Consider the following 24,762-nt stretch of genomic DNA (forward strand, 5'->3'; position numbering starts at 1 on the left):
TTCCTGCAGCTTCTCACAGAAACCAGCCCTGTACCCTGCTCCCCACTATAAAACATTGCCACACAAACACAACACGTTATTATACCCAAGGTCTGGACTAACATGGAAAGGGAATTGCTGCAGTATGTCTACAGTCCATCAGAGCTGCATTTATTCACTTCTACTGAAACTCTGAACTGTAAGAAGGCGCTATCTCCTGAAAATATCACATCAGGATCACTGTTACAACGGTTTATTAAACATACCAGATTTTGAAACAACCCATTAATTAAAGAACATAAAGGGATAGGAGCACAAAGAGATCTTGATATACCCATGCAATGCACTGATCCCTCTTTACCTCCTGACCTAAAACAGATGGTTAATTACTTTTTTTTTTCTTTTTTTTTTCTTTATTTTTTTTTCCCCAGCCCAATTCCCGAAAAACACTCTGCTGCACCGGGTTCTTTATTTACAACCTGATCTTGCTTATTTATCTCCGTTAAGCGCTTAACTTTGCGCACACCTGGTAGATGAGGGAGCGGATGACGGCAGCGGTCCGAGCCCGCAGCAGCCCCTGTTGTCACGGCAACTGGTGCTCGCACAGCCCGGCCCTCGGTGCGGCTGCTCGCAGTCCTTCCTCTCTGCCGCAAACGATGGAGAACCGGCTGTCCAAAACTTCTCTGGGGAAGGTTACCTCCGAAATGCCGCATTTTGCGTACTGAGTCTTGACCCAAGCCTAGCTATAAATGACGAGCCTGGTCCATAAAAGGTCCCGGAGCTGTCAGCGACCAGAAAAGAGTGGAGCAGCAGCATGAGCCAGGCATTTAGCCCCAGAGAGCAGGTCAAGAATCATTCATAAACACACAAGCATTTTAGGGCAGTTATGCAAGGTAGACTGTTAGCCAGCCAGATTGCTAGAGAGAGATAAAATTTCTCCTGTATTCCTCTGATTTTCTCTATTTGTTTTACAAAGGGCTCAGTTGCCCTCCCATTTCATATCTATTCTGCAAACGTCCCCACTGATCCTAAATTGCAGGTTTCATTCCTGGCAGACCACTTACTGCAGTTAGGTTAGCTGATGCCACGAGCAAGTTTTCCTCCTCAGTTCATCAGGTGAGTCTGTGTGAAATATGGATAATGTTTTCTTTAATATGCTTCAGGAAAAAAAAAATGACTTCACTAAGGGAAAAGTGTAAAGTTCAAGGATTAAAATGCAATTTTTTTAGCTGATACTGTGAGTCACGTAATGATTTAAAAATCAACAAATATTTTACTAATTGAGGAAATGAACAAGTCAGTCCCGAGGCAATCAGTATTCAACTTTTCCATTCTGATACAAGATAATTATTTTTTACTTGGTTGCTACATCATTTAAAAACTAATTACTTGTATTTGCATTTCAGTAACAATCCCTATTAAAGACTGGGGTCTTACTGTGCTGGTTGCTGTGGGAAAGCAGTAAGGAGAGATCCTGTCCTAAGGCACTTGCAGCCCACAGGGTAAATTGATTGTAATCTCTCTGACCATAAGACAACATGCCATATCCACTCTGAGGCACTTTTAGGTATAATGAAGAAAAAGATAATTGAATACAGCAGCTAACTTACTCAGTGAAAATAAAAAGAAGTAGAAATAAGATGGCTCTAAACCTGCTTTAAAACAAACAAAATTCATTTTTGTTAGAGTTGATATTGAATGTGTTTATAGAGTACTTTTACAGTCCTAGTAGTATTTCCACAAGTTTCTGGTAGTAAATTACACATCTAAAAGTTCTAGGATATAAATATACATACATATACATATACATATACATATACATATACATATACATATACATATACATATACATGTACATGTACATGTACATATACATCTCAGCAAGTTATCCCAATATAACATAACAGGTTTTGCAAAGAGGTTCCAAAATACTTGTCAGTTTTTGTGTGCCTTTTTGTGAATTCAGCCTTTTCCCCATGGATTGCGTGTAACCCCTGGTGACTGCCCTGGGTACTCATCTGTACCCACAGATTATTACTTCCTCCAAAAGTCATTACTTTGCTAACACTTCCACTTAGCTGAATCAGACCCTCTAAAGAGAAAGCAATTTGTGCAAAGAGTTGCAAGGATCAAGGAATGGTTACTAAGCAGACATGTGGTCTATTATTTCCCCCAGCTATAACCTACGCAGTAGCTCAGTCCTGTGAAAAGTTCTTTGCTCACATAGCAAAGGATGTTCTCCCAAGAAATTGCTTTATTGTAAGGGCTCACTGCGACTCTTTCCTTTTTTTCTCCCTCACAGAAGCCACTCACCAATGAACAGTATGTACACTTATCTTCCAGAAAATGCCTTTCAAATCCAGCACCTGAAGTGCTTCAGAAAGTTATTTATTACTTTCCTATCCCTCTTCATCCATATCTGGTTGCCCTGTACTGCAACACTATTAAGTTACATAATATACATTACTGTATGTTACAACCACCTTTACTTTTGTCTGTTGGTGACTTCTCATGATCTAAGTCACTTCTCATGAATCTAAGACCATCTCTTTTATTTTAGGTATTTTATAGCAACTAATACTGTCCTATGTGTCTTCCTGTAAAAAATAGGGAGTTTACAATACACTTTATAAAAATGGATGTAAAAAATCAAGTAGGGAAATGAACAAATAGTCTAAGAAGGGATCAACTGAAATTGGAAAAATAGAAAAGCAAATGAGAAAATCAAAAACCCTCAATACGTCCCTATTAATTTAGTAATATTTAAGCTTTCAAAATGTTTTGGTAAAGGTAGAAACATTTGGCTACAGAAATACGTATAGTTCCAATGATAGCAGGCACAGAAAGCTAAATGTACCAGCTGAGAAAAAAAGAAGCATATGATGAAATTTGTGGTGGTATGAGATTACTAAGATTAATAGATTATAGTTTTGAACGCTTTCCTCATTGATACACTCTCAGATTTTATATGCACGACATTCTTTCATCCATGAGTGATTTACTCCTCTTTGCATTTTGATGTCCAGTTCTGTTTTTTTCTACAACTGAGACATTGACAATTACAATCAATTCTTACTGCTTTTGTCTTTTCCCAAAATATTTCTTTCATCCTATCTCTATGTCTCTCTCTTCACAGAATTTCACAAAATTATTCCAAATGAAAAATGACATAGAAGAACTTCATCCTCTTTCCCCATCCTCGTTTGGCTGGTGTCCCCTTCCCTGGCTGCCTCCTCCCTTTCTGTGTCCCAGTTACAGCGCCTTCCTACCTTGACTTACACCAGTGTCATCTCCATTTTCCCCATCTCTCCCATACTGCTCTTGTCCCCTCCCTTACTCTTCCTTTTTGTCTCTCACTCTCAGGTAGTTTTCAGTTCTCACAATAAAGGCGTGTTTTCCTCTTCATGCCTTAAACCCATACTTGACCTCATTTGCCCCTCGAATTGCGCCTTTCTCTCCCTTTCATCTGTAAATCCGCTTAAAGTGCTGTTTCTAGTCCCTGGAGTACCTCTCCTTATCCCTATTCCTTCCCTACCTCAAACCTTACCCTACAACAGCTCTCCATGAAGTACTTTATGACTTTTGAGGCACTAACTGGGAGCAGTGTGTGTTTCTCAGGTTCCTTAAACTGCTGCTACCACAGCTCTTTTGAAGAGTTAATCTTGCCCTAACTGAAGTCCCACTCATCGTTTTTTCTCCTACTCTGTCCTTTCCCCATCGCCTTCCTTCTAATTTCTTCTGCAAGGTTTTCTTGCAAAGCTCTTCATGCCCTCATCAGTCTCTACTGGTCTCGAGTGTTGTTCTTTTCTCCTTATCTCTGGTATTCTCATCTCTAAACACAAAGCACATGTTTTTAGGAAGAATACTTACTGATCTACCTCTTTATTACCTCCTATTCAGAGTCAGATCTTGGACTGTCTAGCTTCTGTTTATGATGTTTAGGCACCAACTCAAAGTAAACATGGCTAAGATAACGCTGAGTGTGAGTAAAAAGGTAACGCTCTGTTTAGCTTTCACTGCTGGAGACAACACTGTTACCTGTCATTTGAACTTACTGGTCAGCATCATCTTGAACGTCCTTAAATTCCTCATCTAATCTTCTTTAATATTATATTTTGTAGACCCATTCACATTCAAATTCCCATAAATTCCCATGTGACAACTACAGAGTCTTTCTTTAGTCTTTAGGACTACAACATAGACCCTTTGTGACTTCTCCCTCCCTATCATATTTTGCTCAGCAGAGAATTGTGGTGTCCCTATTCCAGCTGGCCTGTGACCCCCACCTTTGTGAATTTTCACTCCTGCTTTTTCATAATTTCTTCCTGGTGCTTTGTTGCTTCCTATAAAAGTCTGTAAAGCTACTTCTTTTCATCTGAACCTTCCTGTAGGCATTTACTGCTTTATATGGAAATTATAATCTACTCTGGGCAGCAATCATTTGTACAATATCTAGCACAATGAATTTCTGGACCTAGGCAGAGATTTCTAGATACTGCTGCAATACACAATAATTCTTAAACCATTTTTAAACTTCACAACAGATCAGAGCCCCTCAATTCTGCTCCCATATCTGCCACTTCTGTAACCCCTCAGGTGCACAACTAGGGATGTAGCATACTGACAAGAACTGGGAAATTCAAACTTGCAGGTCTGCTCTTGTGCAGCCCACCCTCCAGTTAGCTTTCTATGTATATCAGAAGGCATCAGAGATAGTGTGGAAGAAAGCTGCCTCTTCCCTGATTTCAATTTCTTTCCTAAGTTACTTGTCTTGCAAAAGAAAAAGCCATGTATTCCACAGCAAGAGCCTCAAGGATCGAGTTCTCTTCCTTTCTGATAACATCCACAGTTGACGGCGCCTGTAGGCTCTCGCTCGTAGCCGAGCAGCGCCGTGAGCGGGTCTCCAGAGCCCGAACCAGCTCCGGTAGCCCGGGGCTCGGCGGGGCCGCTCCTGGCGCTGCCCGGTCCCGGGAGCCGCTCTCGGGCCGGGCGGGAGCACCGAGCGCTCCGAGCCGCCGCGGCTCCAGCGGAGACTCGGGCGCCTGCGTTTCTTAGGGGGCCCGGAGTGGCGGAATTCGCTCTCCTCACAGCAGGAAAACGGGTGGATCGGCGCACAACGCCCGGGCACAGACACCGTGTGTGTGTAGGTGCACACATAGCGTGTGTAGGTGTATGTACAGCGTGTGTAGGTGCACACACACGGTGTGTAAGCGCACACACAGTATGTGTAGGTCCACATATAGCATCTGTAGGTGCACACACAGCGTATATAGGTGCACACACAGGGTGTGTAGGTGCACACACAGTATGCGTAGGTGCACACACAGCATGTGTAGGTGCACACACAGAGTGTGTCGCAGCCGTTCCCCTCCCCGCGGTCCCCGCTCGCGTCTCCGCACTCACCGGGGCGCGGGCCGCCCTGCTCCCGGCCGGGGCCCTCGGCGCTGCCGCCCTCCTGCGGCGGGCCCTCGGAGTCCGTGTTGGTCAGCCAGGTGGACTCGGTCTCCCGCGTCCAGCTCTCGTAGTAGCGGGGCTCGATAGCGTCGGCCCGGCTGCCCCCGCAGCCCATGGCGACGCCCCGCTCAGAGCCGCCGCCGCCGCCCGAGCACCATCGCCCCTCCGGGCACGGCCGCCCCGCCGGCCCCGCTCACGCCCTCACCCCCATCCCCGCTCGTCCAGCTCTCCCCGGCTCCGCTCGCCCTTCTATCCCTCCTCGCCGGCTTTATTATCTCCTCTGTCCCCCCCCCCACCCCGACTCCTGGCTGTCCCCTCCCCTTCTCCCGCAACCCTCTTCCCTCCTCTCCCGCTTCTCTCCGCTCTCCCATCCCACCGCCTCCCGGCTCGTCCCCGATCTTCCCCCACCCGCGGGGCTCTCCCAGAAGCGGGCATTGATGTCTCCGCCGCGGCGCTGGCTCTGCCCTGCCGAGCCCCTGCGGCTGCCCGCGGCCGGGGGCAGACACACTCCGCGGGCGGGCAGCAGCTCTCTCCTCCCCGGGTTAGGATCGGGACGGACAGGATTTGCGCGTACATGCCAGCGTGCCACAGCTAGCACCGCACAGCAGCCCCTCGGCCTGGTCTTGCACCCAGCTCGTGTTCCCCGACTGGGTCTTGTGTTCTGTTTCACTAAGCCGTCTGTCCCTTCCCTGTTTTAGCCGGGAGAGCCTTGCTCCCACTTTGGCATTGCGGTTTGCTGCTGTATTATTGGGAACGGAAGGTGCAATACTGAGTGCTCAACTCCAGAGATACTTCCACTCTTTCCTCCTGAATTTGGGAAACAACCATGAACGTGAGACTCCTGCAAAACAGACTACAATTTAAGCTTATGCTTGGGTAATCTAAGTGACAGTCAGATTCTGCACTGAGTCGTATTGATGGTGGTTGCACTTTGTACTGCAAGAACTGCTTCACAAGGTCCCTGCAGGGTTGGAACCAACCCCGTGAACACTACGCACTGTGGGATCTTATCCTGAGGGGGAGACTGTATCCCAGGTAAATGTTTCTCTCCTGGAGTAATTTTGCAGTAGAGTAGCAGGAATGCCTCTTTCCCCTCTGAGTACTCACACAGCAATACAGGAGTCCTGTTCTACACTTCATGCCATTACACAGTACAGCCATCAGCTAAAAAGGATTCATCCACTGAAATCTAAAATCAAGCTGTCCAGTGTTATGGGAGCTGGAAGGAGGAACACAAAGTCTCTGGAGTAAAAACTCTTGTCCCTAAGGCTGGCTTAAGATCTTTATGAGGATCCCATAGGCCTTAGCTTTGCATCCCAAACAGCAGGTCCCACGTTCTTGCTCTGAATGGATTCAGATCGGAGATGGCTGTCCAAGCTGCCAAATCACTCATTGTGCTTCCTGAAACAGATGACCACTGAGGTGTTTCTAAGCAGCTTGCCAGCTAAATACTGACTCACAGCAATCTTACTTTCTGACTGAGGTCTGCTTGTCTCTCTTACCCATGTGGGTGCTGCCAACAGCTCTTGTCCCCGTACTTGTGCTACCAAGGTCCCAGGGTGAGAGGGGCAATGATCTGAGCTACTTTTTCATCACTATGGTAATGTTTTGGTAAAGTATAAATTTATTTTTATAAAAAGAGAGTTTCAAAAGAGATTATATTTCAATCAAACTGCTCCCCAGCAGGTAGTGCCCAGGGCAATGGGATATAATGGTGTCTGAAGCCAATAAAGAAGCCTAACACAGGCCCCCCTTCCCAAGAGTTGTGTGTGCCCTGGGTGAGCTTAGGGCATGGCCCAGGAAAAACTGCCAGACATCCCTGAATTGTTTTCAAATGAAAGCATGAGCAGCACCTCAGTGTCACACTGTAATTGTGCAAAACTTCCTAGACCAAGAGCTCTAAATGAAGAACACACTGGAGCAGAACCTTGGGGGAGCCTTTGTATTTTGTTTCATTTTAACTTAAAAGTTTAAGGGGCTCTGGCAGGCTGCTGCCTGCTGGAATTTGTGGTTTTACATCATTTTGATTTCAGTTCTAGCTGTACTTGCAGGAACTTTGCCTTCTGACACCTATTTTTCCTAACAGAGTTTTCAAATGCTTGAAAAACCAACGGCAAGAGAGCAACAAAAGGCTTCTCTTTCTTTCCTCTTATTACTACCACCACTAGACAGGAATTAGACCATAAATGTGGAGTGGGGTCTTAAAGCAGTATACTGAACCATATTCATTTTCCTTGCACTAGTATTTCACATCACCTTTCAAATTTCCACTTTTGGTGGAACACTGAGAAAATTACTGCAGAAAAATAATAATGTAACTATTACAGATTTCATATTTAAGCTTCTGGTGCCATTTTGATTTTGAATTAAAAACACACTTTCAAATAAGTTTTTTTTCTATGACTAAAAAAAAAATGTTCATTAGCTCTAGTAAGTAAACGATCTATTTTCATCAGCTCCTAGCGGAACTGAGAGCTACTTTTGAAACTGGAAATTTTTTTCCACAGCTAAAGGAAGATTTATTCTTTGGTGGTTTCCACAGCTAAAGGAAGTTTTATTCTTTGGTGTGTTTTTTGGTTTTTTTTCAAGGAGAAAAAAAAAAGAGGTCTGCGCTGTTTTGTTAAAAGACCCAAATGCAATTGTGGCTACCCTTCTATCATAATTCATTCTGAATTATTGAAAATTACTCCTCACTGCCAAGTATGCAGGGCACAATATTGATAGATCTGCACTATTCTGATTCCCTCCGAGCTAAAAAGCAAACTCTGAGGCACAGAGGTGTGCAGCCATTGTGTAGAGGGCATTTGCTGTAGCTATAAAATACCACAGCCTGTGGCAGGGAAGTGCATGTTGGCTGGCATGAAACAGACGATGGCATCTTTAATATAGCAAGGTAACAGTACAGGGGTGTGAATTCAATAATATTAGTTTTGCACTGAGATTTGCATTGGGAAAGAAAATGGACAGAAAAAGAAATTTCCCCCCAGAAACAGAAAATACCCAGGATCAGATGAATCCTTGGCCTGACCATCTCTTCCAGTAGCGTTTTCAAATGGGAGATATTCAGCCTGTGAAGCTGGGTGGAGAGCAATTGATGCAGGGTGGGAAGAGGTCGATGGCAATGTGGAAGTGAAGAATTAAAATCTGTCGAGCTCTTGAGGGGAAGAACTTTACAATTTGTTTTTCTTCCTCTACTTCAGCACCTGAGGTGGTATAACCTAGCAGGAGAAGGATTAAAAATGCAATTTTTTGGATCAAATTTAATTTATCATGCTTCTTCCCTCACACCAGGAGATGATTAAGGCATTAAAATCTGACCTCTCTTCATTAATTGCTAAAAAAGGTGGTTTCCCACAGATCCTATTAGTGGAGCTTGGACTGTGTTTTAAATGCTCTGATTTTGTGCTGCCTGGTGCACACTGCAGTGTTGCTTTTCCACCTCATGCTGTCAGTGATGTCTGTTCTGTGTATGCTGGTTTCGAAATATGCTACTTGAAATAATGGGAGTAGGAAGAAAAGGACAGGATGGACAGGGGATGAACAAGGGAAGGGGATCTAAGGGAATTTAAGTTTGTATTTCCCTCTAAAATAGGTTTAAAATAACGAAAAGAAACTCTTCCACATAAAATCCATACATAATTGTTGTGGGACTTATTATTAATATTCCCTTTGGTGATACTGGATCAATTAATCCTTTTGTGCCCCAGTGACCACTTCAGTGTTAGGTGCAGAAGAAGAGGTTTAGGAGATGTCCTGCCTCTCTTTTGTGCAGCATCTCTGCTTCTTTTATTAGATGGTGTTAAATCTGGTTTCAAGCCCCAGCTTTTCTCACAAACCTGTTCTCTTCACCCCAGAAAGTAGACAGCAGATCAGTTTACTGACCTACCCAGGACCCCTGTAGCTCAAGAGGGGAGAGAAGAATTTGAATTTAGAACTTTTTCTTTCTAGTAATGTATTCTGTGTATCTGAGGAGAAATAGAATTATTTAGCTGTGTTATACACATTTGACATCATCACTCCAAGCTTGCAATATGCCTTGGAAGCAAGATTGCCTCTGCAGCTTTCACACTGTTTGAATGAGTAAATGGTCGAGCATTCCTCTTTTATGGTTGTGAACACTTGAAAAATGTAATTTGCTTGTCTTGATTTCTCAAATAATTCTCTTTAAAAGTTTTTAAATTAATACCATATAATTTCCACATTGTTCTGCAGTAATTATGCATTTCTTTCAACAAGGAAATAGTAGCATTCATTTATCTGATATGGTCATTCAAACCAAGAAAGTTTTCAGTTTAGTATTCACAGCTTCCTGGACATGTGTGGGTGATACTCAATATTAGCTACATGAGAAGGTTTAGTAAGATGTCTCCAAACAGCTCATAAATATAGAGAAGTAAATTAATTCACTCTTCCACTGCATCTTTTTCATGTTTGAAAATTACTCTGAAACAGTACCTCAAATTCCAATTTCACAGAGTCAGAGCGCAAGGCCTTGAATTCACACTTCTGAACCTTTCAATTCCATTTCAAAATAATGATTTATTAGATTCTTAGTTATGAATATCTGTAGCTTGGTGGCATAGAAGTTTCCTGTGATGGAGTACAATCAAGGAAATTTTGTGTTCATTTCTTTTCACCTTTCTCAGCCTTTGTACCATAGCTGGACTTCAATGCTGACCTGAACTTGTCAGGGCCCAGTCTCCTTCCCTTGTGAATGGTGAATGTTTCCCAGTGAACAAACTGCACGCTTTGCGTAAGTGGGAAATTTAGGATCAGTATAATCATATTCATTTTTCCAGCAAGTAGTGAAAAACCAATACATAGCAGGCATCAAAGTGTCCTCACTGCTTGGCATCTCACTGATACCTTATGACTGAAAATTGGGGCAGATGTGCATCTTTGTACAATGGGCATCATGCTTTTTTTGTGTGCTGTGGGGACAGAAATCTTCAAAATCAGTATGTGGGAAACCAAATCCTTAAGTTTGCCTCCTCTAACTTCTGACACATTGGAAGTTCAAACATTCCAAAGTTGCATGAGGATATTTGCTTCATTTGTGAATTGAGCAGCAGTGCCTTTTGCTGCTCTTGGAATGCAGAGTTACCCCATTTGCAGTCAAGGATAGAAAGTAGATTGCAACCACTGCACAGAAGCAGAGAGTGGATGATGGTGGATTTACCGGGTTTTCAGGAAAGTGAAATGTTCAGGAGATAGCATGCTTGCTAATGGCTAGGTGTATTTGCCCTCATGGAAAATATCTCCTCCTTTCCTGTGAGTTCAAATAGTTCAAAGGGAATAAAAGAGAAAAAAAGGAGGTATGAAGAAGCTAATAATAAAGAGGCTTTGTCAAGCTTTGTCTGTATTACTTTGTCACATCAAGAGCTGCTGGTTGTCCTAAGCAGCCATTCTCTTCACCAGACTGTTTGGAGGGTGCAACAACCACCCATGGAAACACATCCTACAAAGTATTGCTAGGCTGTGACAGCCCAGCTGAGATCTCTTTCTTAAAGAAGGTATATAAAGTCTTCCTCCAGTCCCTTTGGGTGTCCCAGGCTTGTTCAAATAAACTGGCAGCTAGTGAAATAAAAATATTTTCTGGGATAAAGAATTGTCAGCAGTGCACCAGGCCTCATTTGAGAGTGTTTAAATATCTGTTGATGAAGGTTCCTGAATAAAGAACATCAAGTGTAATATCCAGCAAGGATATTAAGTGTAAGTAAGACAGGATAATGCAGAGAGAAGCTCAAAACACCCGGGTGGTACCCCCCAGCAGAAAGCCATTGAGTTTGTCCCCACAAGGGGGCAAATCAATCGCTGCCGCCTTGCAGAAGCCGACATTGGCACCAACTGCAACGTCCCTGGAAAACTCAGAACAGAGCTGCAGCACAGAGCAGTGATGGATTTATTCTCATTTACCCAAGTCTCCGCAGAGCTCCTCCACATAAAATCTGTTTACCTTGTACTCTGTTCCAAGACTACACTTTGTTCCTAATTAAGAAGGTAAATCATAAAACCTAGTTATGAAACCAGTATTTTACGTAACTAAGTATCATACTGGGTAAACATTTATCACTTCAGTTGTTCCTGGCAGAGTGAGCCTGAAATTTTATGGCCCTAATACCCAAGTCTTTATTAAAATATCTTTGACTTTTTCCTTTGGATGCATCTTACTCTCTGTGGGTATTACAAAATTGAGCAGGTACTGCCACATTTTAATTGATTATAGATAATAAATCTGTTTTGATATAGACTAGATACTCTATCAGTCTAAAGTAACAGCACAGGAAAATCTAAATGCAATTAAAAAGGAAGTAGTCAGACACTCTATTAGTTATGTTCTACATCAGGAAACCTCCGTAAGTTGAGGAATTTCTAATTCTACATATACAGGGTTTACTAAGTCAACTATAAACAAATACAATATTTTGCTGTCGTCTTTTCCTAGGCTTTTTTCTGTTCCCTACAGTGCCAAGAGAACAGGGGAAAGGAGATGGAAACCAGCAGGTCTTAATTACATTTTTGTTATCAGTATGTAAGAGCCCTATTAAGAGCAATCATGCTAAATTTTAAAGCATATTTTGTCATCTAAAAAATAAAATGTTCAAAAAAAGGAGAAAAAAAATCATTCAATCAGTACTTGTGAATATTTCTAAGCTTCAGCACAACATTTTGGATGTGTGCCTTCCTTCGAGCTCCAGTGCTGCTGAGCTTATTTGAAAGTGACACTGAAAATTTACCTCAGTACAATTATTCTGAATTCAGCCTGTTACCTGTACTGTTACCTCAGTACAATTATTCTGAATTCATTCTCTATAAATGCTAATTCTGAAAGATCCTGTCCTCCTGCTCATGCCTGTCCTCTTTTATTCTGTCTAAACACTGTGGAGCCTAGAGCAGCGTCTTCCTAAAATTCCTCCAAAGCTTTGACTCCTGTGTTGGATGTGGTCAGTCCAGGGGAAACCAGAATAGCTGTGCACCACCGGTGCCCACTCCCAATGCCTTTTAGCACAGAAATGTGAAACGCAACTGTAAATATTTTGAGGTTTCACCCCTTTTAGGTTGGTACACAGCATATGACTCATTGGCTGCTGCACAGAGCTTGTGTTTGCTGTTGCAGAAAGCAGATGATACAGTTATTATGCAAAAATCACTTCCACCCACCCTCGTGACTCACCAGCACGTCACCAAACAGGATTTACATCAGTTTCAAAATGTATCTCCATTACAATTCTCATCTCAGCAGATTACTTATTTCTTCCTTCCACTCCTCTGAATGACGACAACACGGCTGTGTTTTCCTCTCGGAAGCAGAGCAGGGCCGGAGGCTGCTCCTGCCTGGTTGAGCTCAGTTTGCCAGAGGCCTTTCATTTACAAATGAAGCAGAAATGCTGTGTTGCAAGGGCTGCCTCTCCATCAAATGACCAAGCCCTTTTCCTATGATGGAGGTTTCCCTCTTCAGCTAAGATTTTTCTTGCTCTGTTAAGATCAGTTCCATTAATTTTTATCTTAAAGAGTTGATTCATCTGTGAATTAACGTAAGGTAGCACTGATCTCAACTTGCTGTGATGTGACAGTCAGTAGATGGTGTCTGTAAATGGTGCCAGCTCAAGAGCTGCTTAAGACAGATTCATTTGCCTCAGTTTAAAATTGTTACACTTTTAAACTCCATAGTCAAACAAACTGCTATGGGAAATCTGTTGATTCGGGAAAGGAAAATGAAGATTATCTTCTTTTAGGAAAGTTAGTTATTCTCCTGTGGTAAGACACTGCCTCAGTCTTGCGGAAGCACCTGGTGATGATAGTAAATAAGTAAATGCATTCTTATTTATTTGAGGAATTCTATTAAATTATTAATTTCATGGTTCTCTGCTCTGGCATTCTTTGTGTCTAAATGTGAGTAGATAACTTTTAAGTGTCTTTGAATATTTGGGCTTAAATTAAATTGAGATTTGATAGATTTGCAAATCTGAACATGTCTGGAAATTCGGAAATTTTAGCTCGTTGCCTCATCTGTATAAAAGCTAGGATAAGTATAAAAGCGAAGAGGTCTATCAGGAAGATCTATGATTGAGAAGTATCCAAGCTGCTTTTGAGGAGGCATGAGCTCATTCAGGCTGAGAACATCCTCTGAATTTTTGATTCACCCAGCTACTCTTTTCAGAAGGTGCTGCAGACCAAAACACTGCTGGAGGGTATTATCTCTTTGTCCATTAGGTCTATCCATGACATCCTTTCAGTGCCCAGGTGTTCATCCAGCTTCACTCTGCCCCTGCTGTGTTCTGTGTGCTACATCTATGCAAGCAGAGCAGCCTGAGTCAGCTGGCCCCAGAGGAGAGACCAGCAGCTGGGAGAGCACCAAGTGTTTGATCTTCACACGCCTGATGGTTGAGACAAAGCCATGACCCTGAACCTGCTGTGTCTGACCATAGTTGGAACACTGATACAATCCCAGTACACTCAATGCTTGGCTGGGTTCACACTTGACAGCACCTTTGTCTCATGTTCTGTGTGCAATTCACCATAAGAATGGGGGAAAACCCGACAAATTTAAATAGCTTCAGGGAAGGTTAAAAAGCAAACAAGAAAGCAGCTCAGCGAAACAGTGATTTGCAGAGAGCTCCAGGTAAGAACTGCAACTTGAGGAGGTTAGAGACATCACAGTGTGGAAATGCAGCCCTTGGGATTCACTTAGAGATGAAGACACGTAACCCTATCTGTGGTCCACTGCAGTCCATGGGGATCTAAGTTCAGCTGCTCAGCCAGAGGGGATTCAGGCAGAAAAGGAAAGCACTGAGTGATACAGGTAGGATCCAGATGGATATGGGCCTCCCACTGGTCCCATGTCTTACCTATCATCCTACCTTTGATGATTTTAAAGGTCTTTTCCAACCTAAACAATTCTGTGCTTCTACCAGCAGATCTCAGCTGCCTTATGGTGTTTGAAATGGCACTGGACACCTCTGCTCACACAGCACTAACAAACTGCTCCTCAGGTTGTCTGTGGTGAGAGCTGAGAGAGAGCCAGCTTACATGCAGACAACACCATTTTTTGCTGTCTAGAGCTGAATTTCACACTTTGGTTAAGCTGCCTTCTGTCTGCTAACCCTGCTCCTCCCATTCTTTTGCAGGAAATGCTCACATCCTGAAACTTGAAACTATTTGAAAATGTATTGCTTTGAGATATTGTCCTTTGCCGATATTTGCTTAAGATAAGACAAGGTGTTAGTAATTACATAAAAAAAAAATAGTTCTGTAAGGCAGATGATCCACTTCCAGAGGTTATGAAATTCACATCGTCTGAAACTTGAATTTCATTGCTGTGGAGGAACTTTTGTTGTGGGTTTGTTGGTTTGGTTTGGGTTTTTTTGGTTGTTAGTATGTTTGTGGGTTTTGGGTTCTTTTGTGGAGGGAGCTTTTGTGGGTTTGATTTTTCTTTTTTTTTTTTTTTTTAATTTTAATTAGGAAATAGTTCAAGAGGAACAATGTATCCACAGTTATTTTAAACAAAAATGCATTTTGTATTATTATTCTGGTTTGACTGTTACAGATTTGACCCTTATTCCTTGGGGTCAGCTGTGTGAGACCCAATGAGAGATACAAAGGCCAGAATTAGGAGCCTGAACTGCCCTCCAGCAAAGCAGAACAACAGGAAAATTACAGGTTTGATTTAGCATTTTGAGTGCAATCCAAGTCTGACAGAAACAAGTGGCAAGAGATCATTAATTGAAATGGGGATGGTATGTAACCTGCTCATTTTAGCTCCAAGTTTTGTAGCTCTGAATTTTGAAGTGCTTGAATGAAAAATGTACTTTTTATTGCAACAGCTTTTTTCACAGAAACAAAAGAGAATCCTTCTCTATATGTCTTAAGTAATACCTTTTAATAAGGCCAGCTGAAATACTTAATAAATCTAAAACTGATTTTTAAGAATTAGAAGTGGCATTTTTTTAAAGAATGTAAAGTTTATTTTTACCTAATTATTGTCTTAATATATTTTCCATTAGAAAATATCCTAAAATAATTTGAAACTACTACTTTACAGCACTAACCACAGTACTATTTAGAAAAATACCAAGATGCAGGTACCATAATCCATTCTGGTATCAGCTGGGCTAATTCTTCCTAAATGGTTTAATTATCAGTTTTCCACAGTTTGGTCCCACTCAAAAACACTCAGAGTATTGGTTTCGAAACTGGTACTTGTATTACTAATGACTGCCACAGCAGACACAGTGTTGAACATAGTGGCAGTAAATGCCTCCTTAGCATCCATGAAAAACACACCCAAGCCCATGAGATGTGTTGGTGTTTCAAGATGGCTTTTAATGCTATTCCCTCAGAGACACAAACCCCAAAGGTATGGTTCTTTCATCCATCATCATTCATCTACAGTGCCATTGAACCACCTCTTATCTTCAGAGGAGGAAAAAGTCCTTTGCAAAAGTCATCCAAAGCTCTCTCTGCCATAGCTGGGTAAAAATGTTTTTTCTAAACCACAGCATTTCCACAAGATGACAATCCCAGGTGAAGATCAGAGCGAAATTGGATTAAAAGCATCTCTAGCTGGTAACAAAGATGCTCATAGATATGCACTTAAAAGCATTTTACTAAATTGTTATGAAAAATTTAGCCACTACAGGTGTATAACACATTTTTAGAAACTAACCATTTTGGACAGTTTAAGTGAAGAATTCATATTACACCTGTTTGGTACTCAGGAAGAAACTTGCTATTTCTATTTCATACTGCTGAAATAAAATTGAAATAAGCTTTATTCTTCAAAGTTATGTATCCCAGTTAAAAATGTCACTGATTTACTATTTAGCACAAAATTGTTCATCATTACGAACTTCAGATTTTTGTTGCTACCAGGAACTAAAATCTGATGTTTTACAGTTTCTCTGTAAGTGTGGGCACAGGGACTCTTACAACACTGCTGTAATAATAGTTTCACTGGTGTAGAGCCAGGATCCATCAGCACAGCAATGGTGTCAGAACTAATCCTTTTCAACATGGAAATGCACTCAGCAAATGCTACCATGGCATCTTAAGGCAGACCCTGCCACTTCACACCAGGGTGTGTGCAGGTAACAGCAGCGGCAGAATAACTGCATCCCACTGGTTCAACATTATTTTAAATGGAAAATTATCTGTTGGGGGAAGAAAGAAGCCAAAAATACTTTTTAGTCTAGAGCAAATGACAGTAAGAAATTCCTACAGGCTGGGGCTCTGCATCGCAGACATTCCTCTCTGTGCACAGATTACTCATCACGGTCTGAAAAAGTAAAATTTAAATCTAGCCTTTGAACAGTGTCTCTAAAGGTGCTGAGCACTTCAAAGCCATCTGAATGGCCAGGGTATCAGTGACAGGCCAACAGAGCCTCTGTGGTGCCATAGTGGCACTAACACCTCTCACACAACAGTCCCAGAAGCAGTACAGGCCTGTCACTTGGGGATGAACTCTCAGGCTGCATATGCTGTGTATCTCCTATTGCATTCATCTAAGCTCATGATTCTTGTTTTCATGGTTTTTTTCTGACACCTATTTAACCGTGAATTAATTTGAAAGAACACTGACATAGGTAATTCTGATCCACAGTTTCACAAGGGGTAACTGGAATTTTTATGGATAGTTTGACTCCAACAGCTGGTGAAAACGGTGTCTTTTCATTCTTGATTACTTGCTGTACCATTAATAGCTGAAAATCCATGTGTAGTTTAATATTTCCAGACCCTTAATCAGTGGAGCATAATAAGTAGATTGGCCAAATAATCAGCCTGTCCTTTGCTTCACAATACTTTGGGGCATTGATGCACATGTCATGTCACATGCTCCAGAGCCTGGTGCAGGTTGGATAAGCCCTTATGAGCAGGTTGCAAGTCTCTTGTAGCAACACACAACACAGTCAACAAATACATTATGAAATATAACCAAATCTGAAACAGTATTGTCCAAGAAAACAGTTTTAGTAATAACTACAAGCTTTCACAAGGGTGAATGTGGCAAGTTAAGCTGTTGTTTAGCTATGGGAGATAAAGACAAGAATGCATCTGAATTTAGGGCAATAAAGTGAGGACTGCAGGTACTAAACACTTCTAAGAAAACAAGGCTGTTGAGAAGAGAGGAAAAATATCACTTAGCAACACGAAAACATTCAAAACTGCAGCCTCTGGTAATGTGGCAGTTTATGAGTACAAGAGGAACAAGGAAAGGGAGGAGTAGAATAGTGTAAAGGAGTGCGAAAAAGGGGAAAACAGGAAATTTGGAGTTGCAGAAGGACAGAGAACTAAGAGATTCAGTAAGGAACATGCAATGACCTACAACAGAGTAATGTAACCCAGGTGATGTGAGAAAGCAGAACAGGACTGGGAAGGAAGCAGGGCTGAGGCCCTGCTCCTGTGCTCTGCTGTGGGAAAGCAGGGCCTTACCAAGTGACATCGTCCCATGTAACCCAGAGTGATGCTCCTTACATTTGCTTTCTCCATCATGTTTACATGCGAAGTTTGGTTGAAAACAGCTTTTCAGTTCTCTCTTAGCCAAAGGAGGTAACCAGGACATGGGAAAATAGGTGGGGTTCAGCTGGACCAGCTGGCAGATCTGCTTTGGACTGACACTATTGCTCACACAAGGTAGAGAATGGCAAAACAAACATGTGCAAGATCAAGTAACTGTGTCGTGATTCCCACGAGTCCCCAGAGACCAGAAATTCCTCCTGAAGAGTCTGAAAGGAAAAGGCAACCTCCCACCAGGCTGTACTAGAAGCCCTACATTTTCAATATTTGATCTAAAACCCTAAGTTTGTTGTGGAAAGAAAACTTCGTAGCTCAGAAACTACAGGAATATTTTCACACATCAAAAAATTCACAGATCTGTTTTTAAAAAGAAAAAGATTAAAAGGCCTGCATTAAAGTTCTACAGCCTTCAGCTGCAGGATCACTCCTGTTGCCATGGGTGTGGAACAGGGTTGAACATTGCAAAAAGAGATGGTACAGAACATTGGAAGCTGAAGACTTTGGCTTTGATGGAAAATACATATGATCCCTCAAACTCCTTCATTTAATATTTAGTCAAGTAAGCAGTACTAGTAAACAGTGTAGACAAAGAATCTACTTTTAAAATACTGAACTCTCATAATGGATTTTAAATTAGACATACACCATTTTAAATAGCAATTCTGAGTCCACCAGAATTCTCTTCCACCAATGGGACATGCCAATTGCTTCAGGTTCTTCGGTGAGAAGCTGGATATGTGCTTGGCACCACATAAATCTTTAGGGAGTATGGGGAAGCAAAACATAGTAATTATGGACAATATTGAAAATTTCCATGGTACTATGAGACCATGAAACCATTCAAAGACCAAACACTTCAGTTCAAACTCAAATCATTCAGCAAAGGCTTCAGGAGAGCCTCACCCCGGCAGTATTCGAGAGCAGCTCGAGGTCGCTCTCTAGAGGTGAAAAATACAGATTTCATTTCTGCAGATGATGCAACCAAAGCAATTCGTCAAGGAAACGCGACAGCACACACCCAGACAGAGTCAGGCAGGAGAGATCCTTGATGAGCCTACAGAGGACAAAAGCTAAACCCACTACATTTTCAGAAGAGTGATAGTGAGGCCAAAACCGAGCAATCAGTACTACGATGGTGTGCACACTCACACTGCTCTTTGTAACTCTTTAGCACGAAATTGTTGTCATCTGTTCAAAGCTGGCTCTCCACCATCTCCTTTTGCCTAAGGTTTCCTACAGTTTCCCCTGTAGTTTTCTCGTTGAATCTGTCCAATGCAGGACTGTCCAAAAGTGCCCACACAGCCACAACTTCTCAGGTCCCACCAGCACGATCCTACCCAGTGTCTCAGAGAGATACAGGATTGCAACAACCTAATTACAGACTGCAAAGAACCTTGGGAAAGCCACATTCTACTCAGTGAAGTTTCAGGAATACAAATATTACACTTGTATTTTCCCAGAGCCTACAAAATGTGAACCTCTTGGTGAAACACAAACCCCAGACCTCTGCAGGAGGAAACATTCATGCTTTAGTCCATCCATGATCCTTGCCATTAGTGCCACAGTACAGAGAGTGACAGAGCTCATTTGTAAGCAAAATCAAAGGATCCCAGGCGAGGATCCTATCCCCATGACGTGAAGCGTGATACCATTTGCTTCTGACTCAACTCACCAATTGTGCTCTTAAAGATATTAAAGTCAGTAGAAGATAAACTACAAACTGCCTGGAAACAAATACTAAGCTGCTGGCAAATATTAGAGTCTTTCACTCTAAGAATCCAGTCCTGGTCGGGTGGAAGACAAACACTGCAATTATTGACATAAGTGATGGAGCACAATTCAAACATCCCCTCTGCAGTGGGAATTCTGGCAGAAAACCAAAATTGTAATACAAAGATATCTGGGAAGAAGTTTCTTTCTAAATACTTCTGCTCAGAAATCAGACACTGCCTGCAATGTCTTTCTAATAGTTCAGCAGATCATAGATACATTTATCTTTCAAAAAGCATTCAAAATAATCAATATCTTCATGAAAACTGCATTAATATAGAGGTTTAAATGCTAAGCATTTCAGAATGTTATATATTAAAAAGAAACTGAAACAAAGATTCCACATCTGCTGGTCACCGTGCATTGCCATACCCAAGAGCTACATTCCTTACAACAAAAAAATCCCCAGAAAACAAGTGCTTGAACACTGCAGAGGCCATCACTACCCTCTGCTCAAGAAAATAATTAGTTTCAAGAGCACCTTTTATAAGTGTTTATTCATACTGATGGGAGGGTGTAAAGAGGGAGCCTGACTTCTCAGTGGTTCCCAAACAGAGACACATCTTGTCCTGTCTAAACAGAACACAATTTTACTACCTGGTTGTTTGAACACCAAGAAGATTGCACAGAGAGGGCTGTGGAGATTTTCAACCCCTTACTGGACACAGTCCTGAGCAATCTGTTCTTCCTGACCTCGCCTGAGGAGGGAGAACTAGATGATGGTCTTCAACAGTCCCTGCCAATCTCAACCACTGCCAGGCTGTGGTGTGTCTCTTTAGTGCTGAGGTGAAGGGACTAATCACCCTTCTCAACCCATTGGCAGGGCTCTTCCTCAGGTGTGCTGTCGGCCTTCTCCACTACAAGGGCACGTTGCTGCCTCATGCTCAACTTTTCCAGAGTTCTGTGTCCTTTTTCTGCAAAAATGCTTCCCAGCCAGTTGGCTACCAGTTTGTACTGGTATGTGACCAATCTGGTATTCTTCCCCAGATGTGGGATTTGACATTTCCCTTTTGTTGAACTTCACCAAGTTCCCATGTTCCTACTTCTATAGTGTATTGAGGGCCTCTGAACAGGGACCATTTGGCCTATGAACCTCTCCTCTGAGTTTTGTGTCACCAGCAAACTTGGTGAAGGTGCACCATCCCATCATCCAGGTAATTAACAAAAATGTTAAAAAACACTGACCCCAGTATTGAACCCTGGGATATACTAGTAGTAACTAGTGGCTTCTACGTGGACTTTGTCTCACTGATTACAAGCTCTTGGCCCCATAAATTCACCTACTTTTCAGTCCACCTCACCATGCATTTACCTAGTCTGTACTCCATCAGTTTGCCAATGATGCTACAGGTGACAGCATCAAGGACCTCACTGAAGCAGATAAACAAACTTCTACTGCTCTGATCTCATCCGTTGATCCAATCATCTCACTGCAGAAGTCCATCAGGTCAGTAAGGCACAAATCCAGGCTGAGTACCCTTCATCACCTTCCTGTCCTTGACACAGTTTGCTCATTCATCCTCCCCAGAGATCAAGGTCAGGCTGCCCCAGACAGTAGTTCCCAGATCCTCTTCTTGCCCTTCTTCAAGACAGAGTTTGTTTTCTTCTAACAAGTTTGTGGTGGCTCATTTTCCTTAAAGTTCACTGAAATCCTCTCGTGCTCCGACCTCAGCTATTGTGATGCTCCCCCATTCCCCTTCCTGCTCAGTAATGAACTACTAGGTCTGTTTAACTGCCCCTTCTACAAGTTCCTGGCTACCACATTCCCTCTGCCTCTCCCTAGTTCTCTGCTCATTCTTCTTCCCAGTCCTGGAGATCCTGGAACTCACTGCAGGCATGGCTTTCTCAGTTTCATTACTAGGTTGTATTTGTCAGCTTTCAAAGGCATCCATCAGCATTTCAAGATCTGTTAAATTCATGAAAAGACTAGTAATTGCTATTTTAGACAGTTCTGCTGTGCGGCAGCTGTCTCCCCTTCTCAGACTTTCATTACAGACATATAAATTGTGACAATCCAGTTATGTCTGCTTTTCCTATTAAGACATAAATCATCTGTTGTGACTTAATTTTAAGAAAAATAAAATTCCCATACTGCTCACATTCCAGAGTATACTATGTTTTTAATTTCTTCCACAAATTACTCTCTAACCTAATCATTTGGCATACTTCTTGGAAACAAAATGAAAAATTTCCATTTCTATAGTTTTAACCTTGTTTCATTTGCCAGAAATCTTTGAAGAACCACAGAAATACAATAAACTGGAAAATGATGTGGGTTTTGTTCTAGCTTTTCCCTATAAATCAAATCTAACACTGACTCCCAGCTCCTGTATCCAAAGTATCCCTCTTCACCACAAGGAAGGCCCAACGATATCCAGACACCAGCTATTCTACTGGTTACTAATATTTAATACTCAGCAAATTTCCCTTCTTTTAAACAGCAATTTTGAGTCTACTCAGCCACAGGTAATGCCAAACCAGATACATCATTGAAAGTAAAGGCATTGCAGGTAATTTTTTCCCTGTAGCCCACAGAGGGGATCACAGTGGAGCAGGAACTGTCCTGCAGCCTAATTAGAGGTCTGTGCCTGAGCATATATCCACACTGTAGCCTTTGGAGGACCCAAACCAGACCAGCTGGACAAGCTCTGAAGGAAATGTGACTCACAGAGGATCTGTGTTTGACTGGGTTTACTCTGAAGGACTGCAGCCTGTGGAAGGAACCATGCTAGAGCAGGGGAAATGTGTGAGGAGGAAGGTAAAGCAAACAGAAATTATTATGAATATATGATCATAACTTCTATTCCCCATCCCTGTAAGATGCTGGACAGGACTAGGTGTAAAGGAGTTATGCTGAGCCTCAGGAAAAAAAAGGGGATAAGGTGTTTCACTTTTAGTCTGCTTCTCACAAACCAAATCTTCTTGAACTGGCAATAAACTCCTGCAACTCCAACTTTCCCATCTTCCCCAAGCCTAGCCTGTTCTGCCTGTGACAGTAACTGGTAAGCAATCTCTACATCTTAACTCAGGAGATTTATCACCTCGTTTTCTCCCGTCTCATCAAGCAGGAGTAGTGAGAGAGCAGCTGGTGGGTAACTGGCCACCAGCCAAGGTCAACCCACCACAGCCTCCAGTGAGAATTTCTCACATTCAAATTTGCATCCTTTGCCTCTCTTTATTGCCATGTACCTCTGAGAAGTGCTCAGGCACATCAGAAGGTTCCATCTTCTTTGTATTCTCTGTTCAGGCAGTTGTAAATATCAGTAAAATCTTCTCTTTGCTTTTCTGATCTCTTCCCCAGCATAGAGAGAACATGATTCTCCCAGTTACAGTGTCACATGATCCACCCCCCTGACAAGCTTGGGTAGCTTCCACTGGACTTTCTCCATTGTGGTACTCCATTTTCTTGCATTATAGAGCCCAGAGATGACTTTACAAGTGCCGAACACTGGGGAAGGATGGCTACCCTCCTGCTAACAGCCATACCAGGAGATGGCTGGCCACAAGCACAACTAGTCTCCCACTTTCTCTGCAGTGTTGCTTCCTGGCTAGTCCACACCCAGCCCAGACTAGGGCATTAAGAGTTACCTGCCCCCCAGCACAGGACTTGGCAATTCTTGGTGAAGCCCATGCAGTTCCTGTCAGCCCACCTCTCCAGCATTTCTACATCTCTCTGTTCTTCAGCATATTGACTGCTTCCCTCACTTTGGACGGTGGTGTCATTCTGTTGTCCATCTGCCCTTTGCTTCCATTCATTTCAGAAGGATCTAAGGCTGATTGAGCTGACACAACTATCTTGAACAAGGTCAAATACACAGCGAAGCATTTCATACAGTACTTATTGGAAACCTAAGCCCTTACCCCCACTTGTTTGTAGAATGGCTTTGAAAACAAAATCAAAAGAGAACTAAGGGGAAGAACAGAGACAACAGTTCAGCCTGATTCCTCCTGTGATTAGAGAGGCAGGACAACAAAACCCTCTTTACCTTTAAGAAGTGTATGTGTTACAGTGGGCTCAGAACCAAGATGACAACCTTTGTGTGCAGCAGTAACAAAAGCCAGTGGAAGAGGCAGAGCTGGGTGATAAAAGGAAAACCACTTCCACTTGGGCACACTTTAACAACCTGGACAACACAGTAAACAGCTGTTACTTCTGTAAGGAAATGAGAAGTGGGAGAAGCAGAAATGTGACCACAACAGGACACCTGATCTCACTATTTCCATTTTTGTCTATAAAAATAGGAAGAAAAGCAAACATAAATTTACACAGCAAATAGTTTCATAGACATCAAACCCCGTCAAAATCAGTAGCTAGATGCAACTCTTGCACTCAAAAGCTAGACTTCCTTTTTAATAATGAGAGATCTCAATGTAGGCTTACAAAATTAGCCATTTCCTCAAAGGTGCTGCTGGGTTATGATTAGAGATCCCACAGCTGAAAGCTCTACACTGCTTGAAGCCACAGCACTGGTATTTTCAGTTAGAGACTAAATGAGATAAGAATACAGTGGTTAGTTACCTCAAATACTAATTTTGACAAATCAGCACTCCTCTAGTCTCACTCTTGATTAAAGTCAGTTTTAAACAGTAGTGCAGCTTTACTTGCATATTTAGCTACTCAGACAGGTAGAATACTTGTAAGAGCTGCTACTGAAATAAACAACTCCTCTCTAGCCACATTAAAAGGAAGCCATCATGTTCCCTGTGTGGTAGAACAGATGTCACAAAAAAAAAAAAAAAAGTGACCATCTAATAGCACAGTATTCAAATCCACGAAACAGTCTCAAGCTTCAACTGACTGAAAAAAACCTAAGAATTACCAAAATCCCAGCTCAGCCCAGCTTGTTATTATCTCAGCTTGCCATTATCTTCCCAATAATGGTCTCACATCTTTTCTTTAGAGTCATAAAGATGTCAACATGAAAAACATTCATACATATGTGTGGTGGCCAAACAACATACTTGAGCCTTTCTGCACAAAGCAAAATTAATTCCTGCATCTCTTGACAGTACTTGTGCTGAAGCCAGCTGCATTTCTGTACCAGT

General features: G+C 42.2%; 1 protein-coding gene across 7 annotated transcripts in view; it reads right to left on the reverse strand.

Annotated features, from left to right (window-relative positions):
* The window catches only part of BAALC (BAALC binder of MAP3K1 and KLF4), a 33,755-nt gene extending 28,138 nt beyond the window's left edge, over window positions 1-5,617 (reverse strand). For 5 of the 7 annotated variants that reach the window (XM_066177654.1, XM_066177636.1, XM_066177602.1 and 2 more), the window contains exons 1-2: window positions 1,044-1,090; window positions 506-760 (exon numbers count right to left, since the gene is read on the reverse strand). In XM_066177654.1, coding sequence (XP_066033751.1) covers window positions 506-692 — 187 coding nt within the window. In that variant the 5' untranslated portion in view covers window positions 693-760; window positions 1,044-1,090. The other 2 variants (XM_066177646.1, XM_066177609.1) reach the window with 2 other exon arrangements.
* Window positions 5,618-24,762: the final 19,145 nt, after the last annotated feature.

Source organism: Chamaea fasciata, unplaced genomic scaffold (genome assembly GCF_029207755.1).
Source record: "Chamaea fasciata isolate MVZ Bird 193981 ecotype frontalis unplaced genomic scaffold, bChaFas1.0.hap1 SCAF_1, whole genome shotgun sequence".
NCBI lineage: Eukaryota > Metazoa > Chordata > Aves > Passeriformes > Sylviidae > Chamaea > Chamaea fasciata.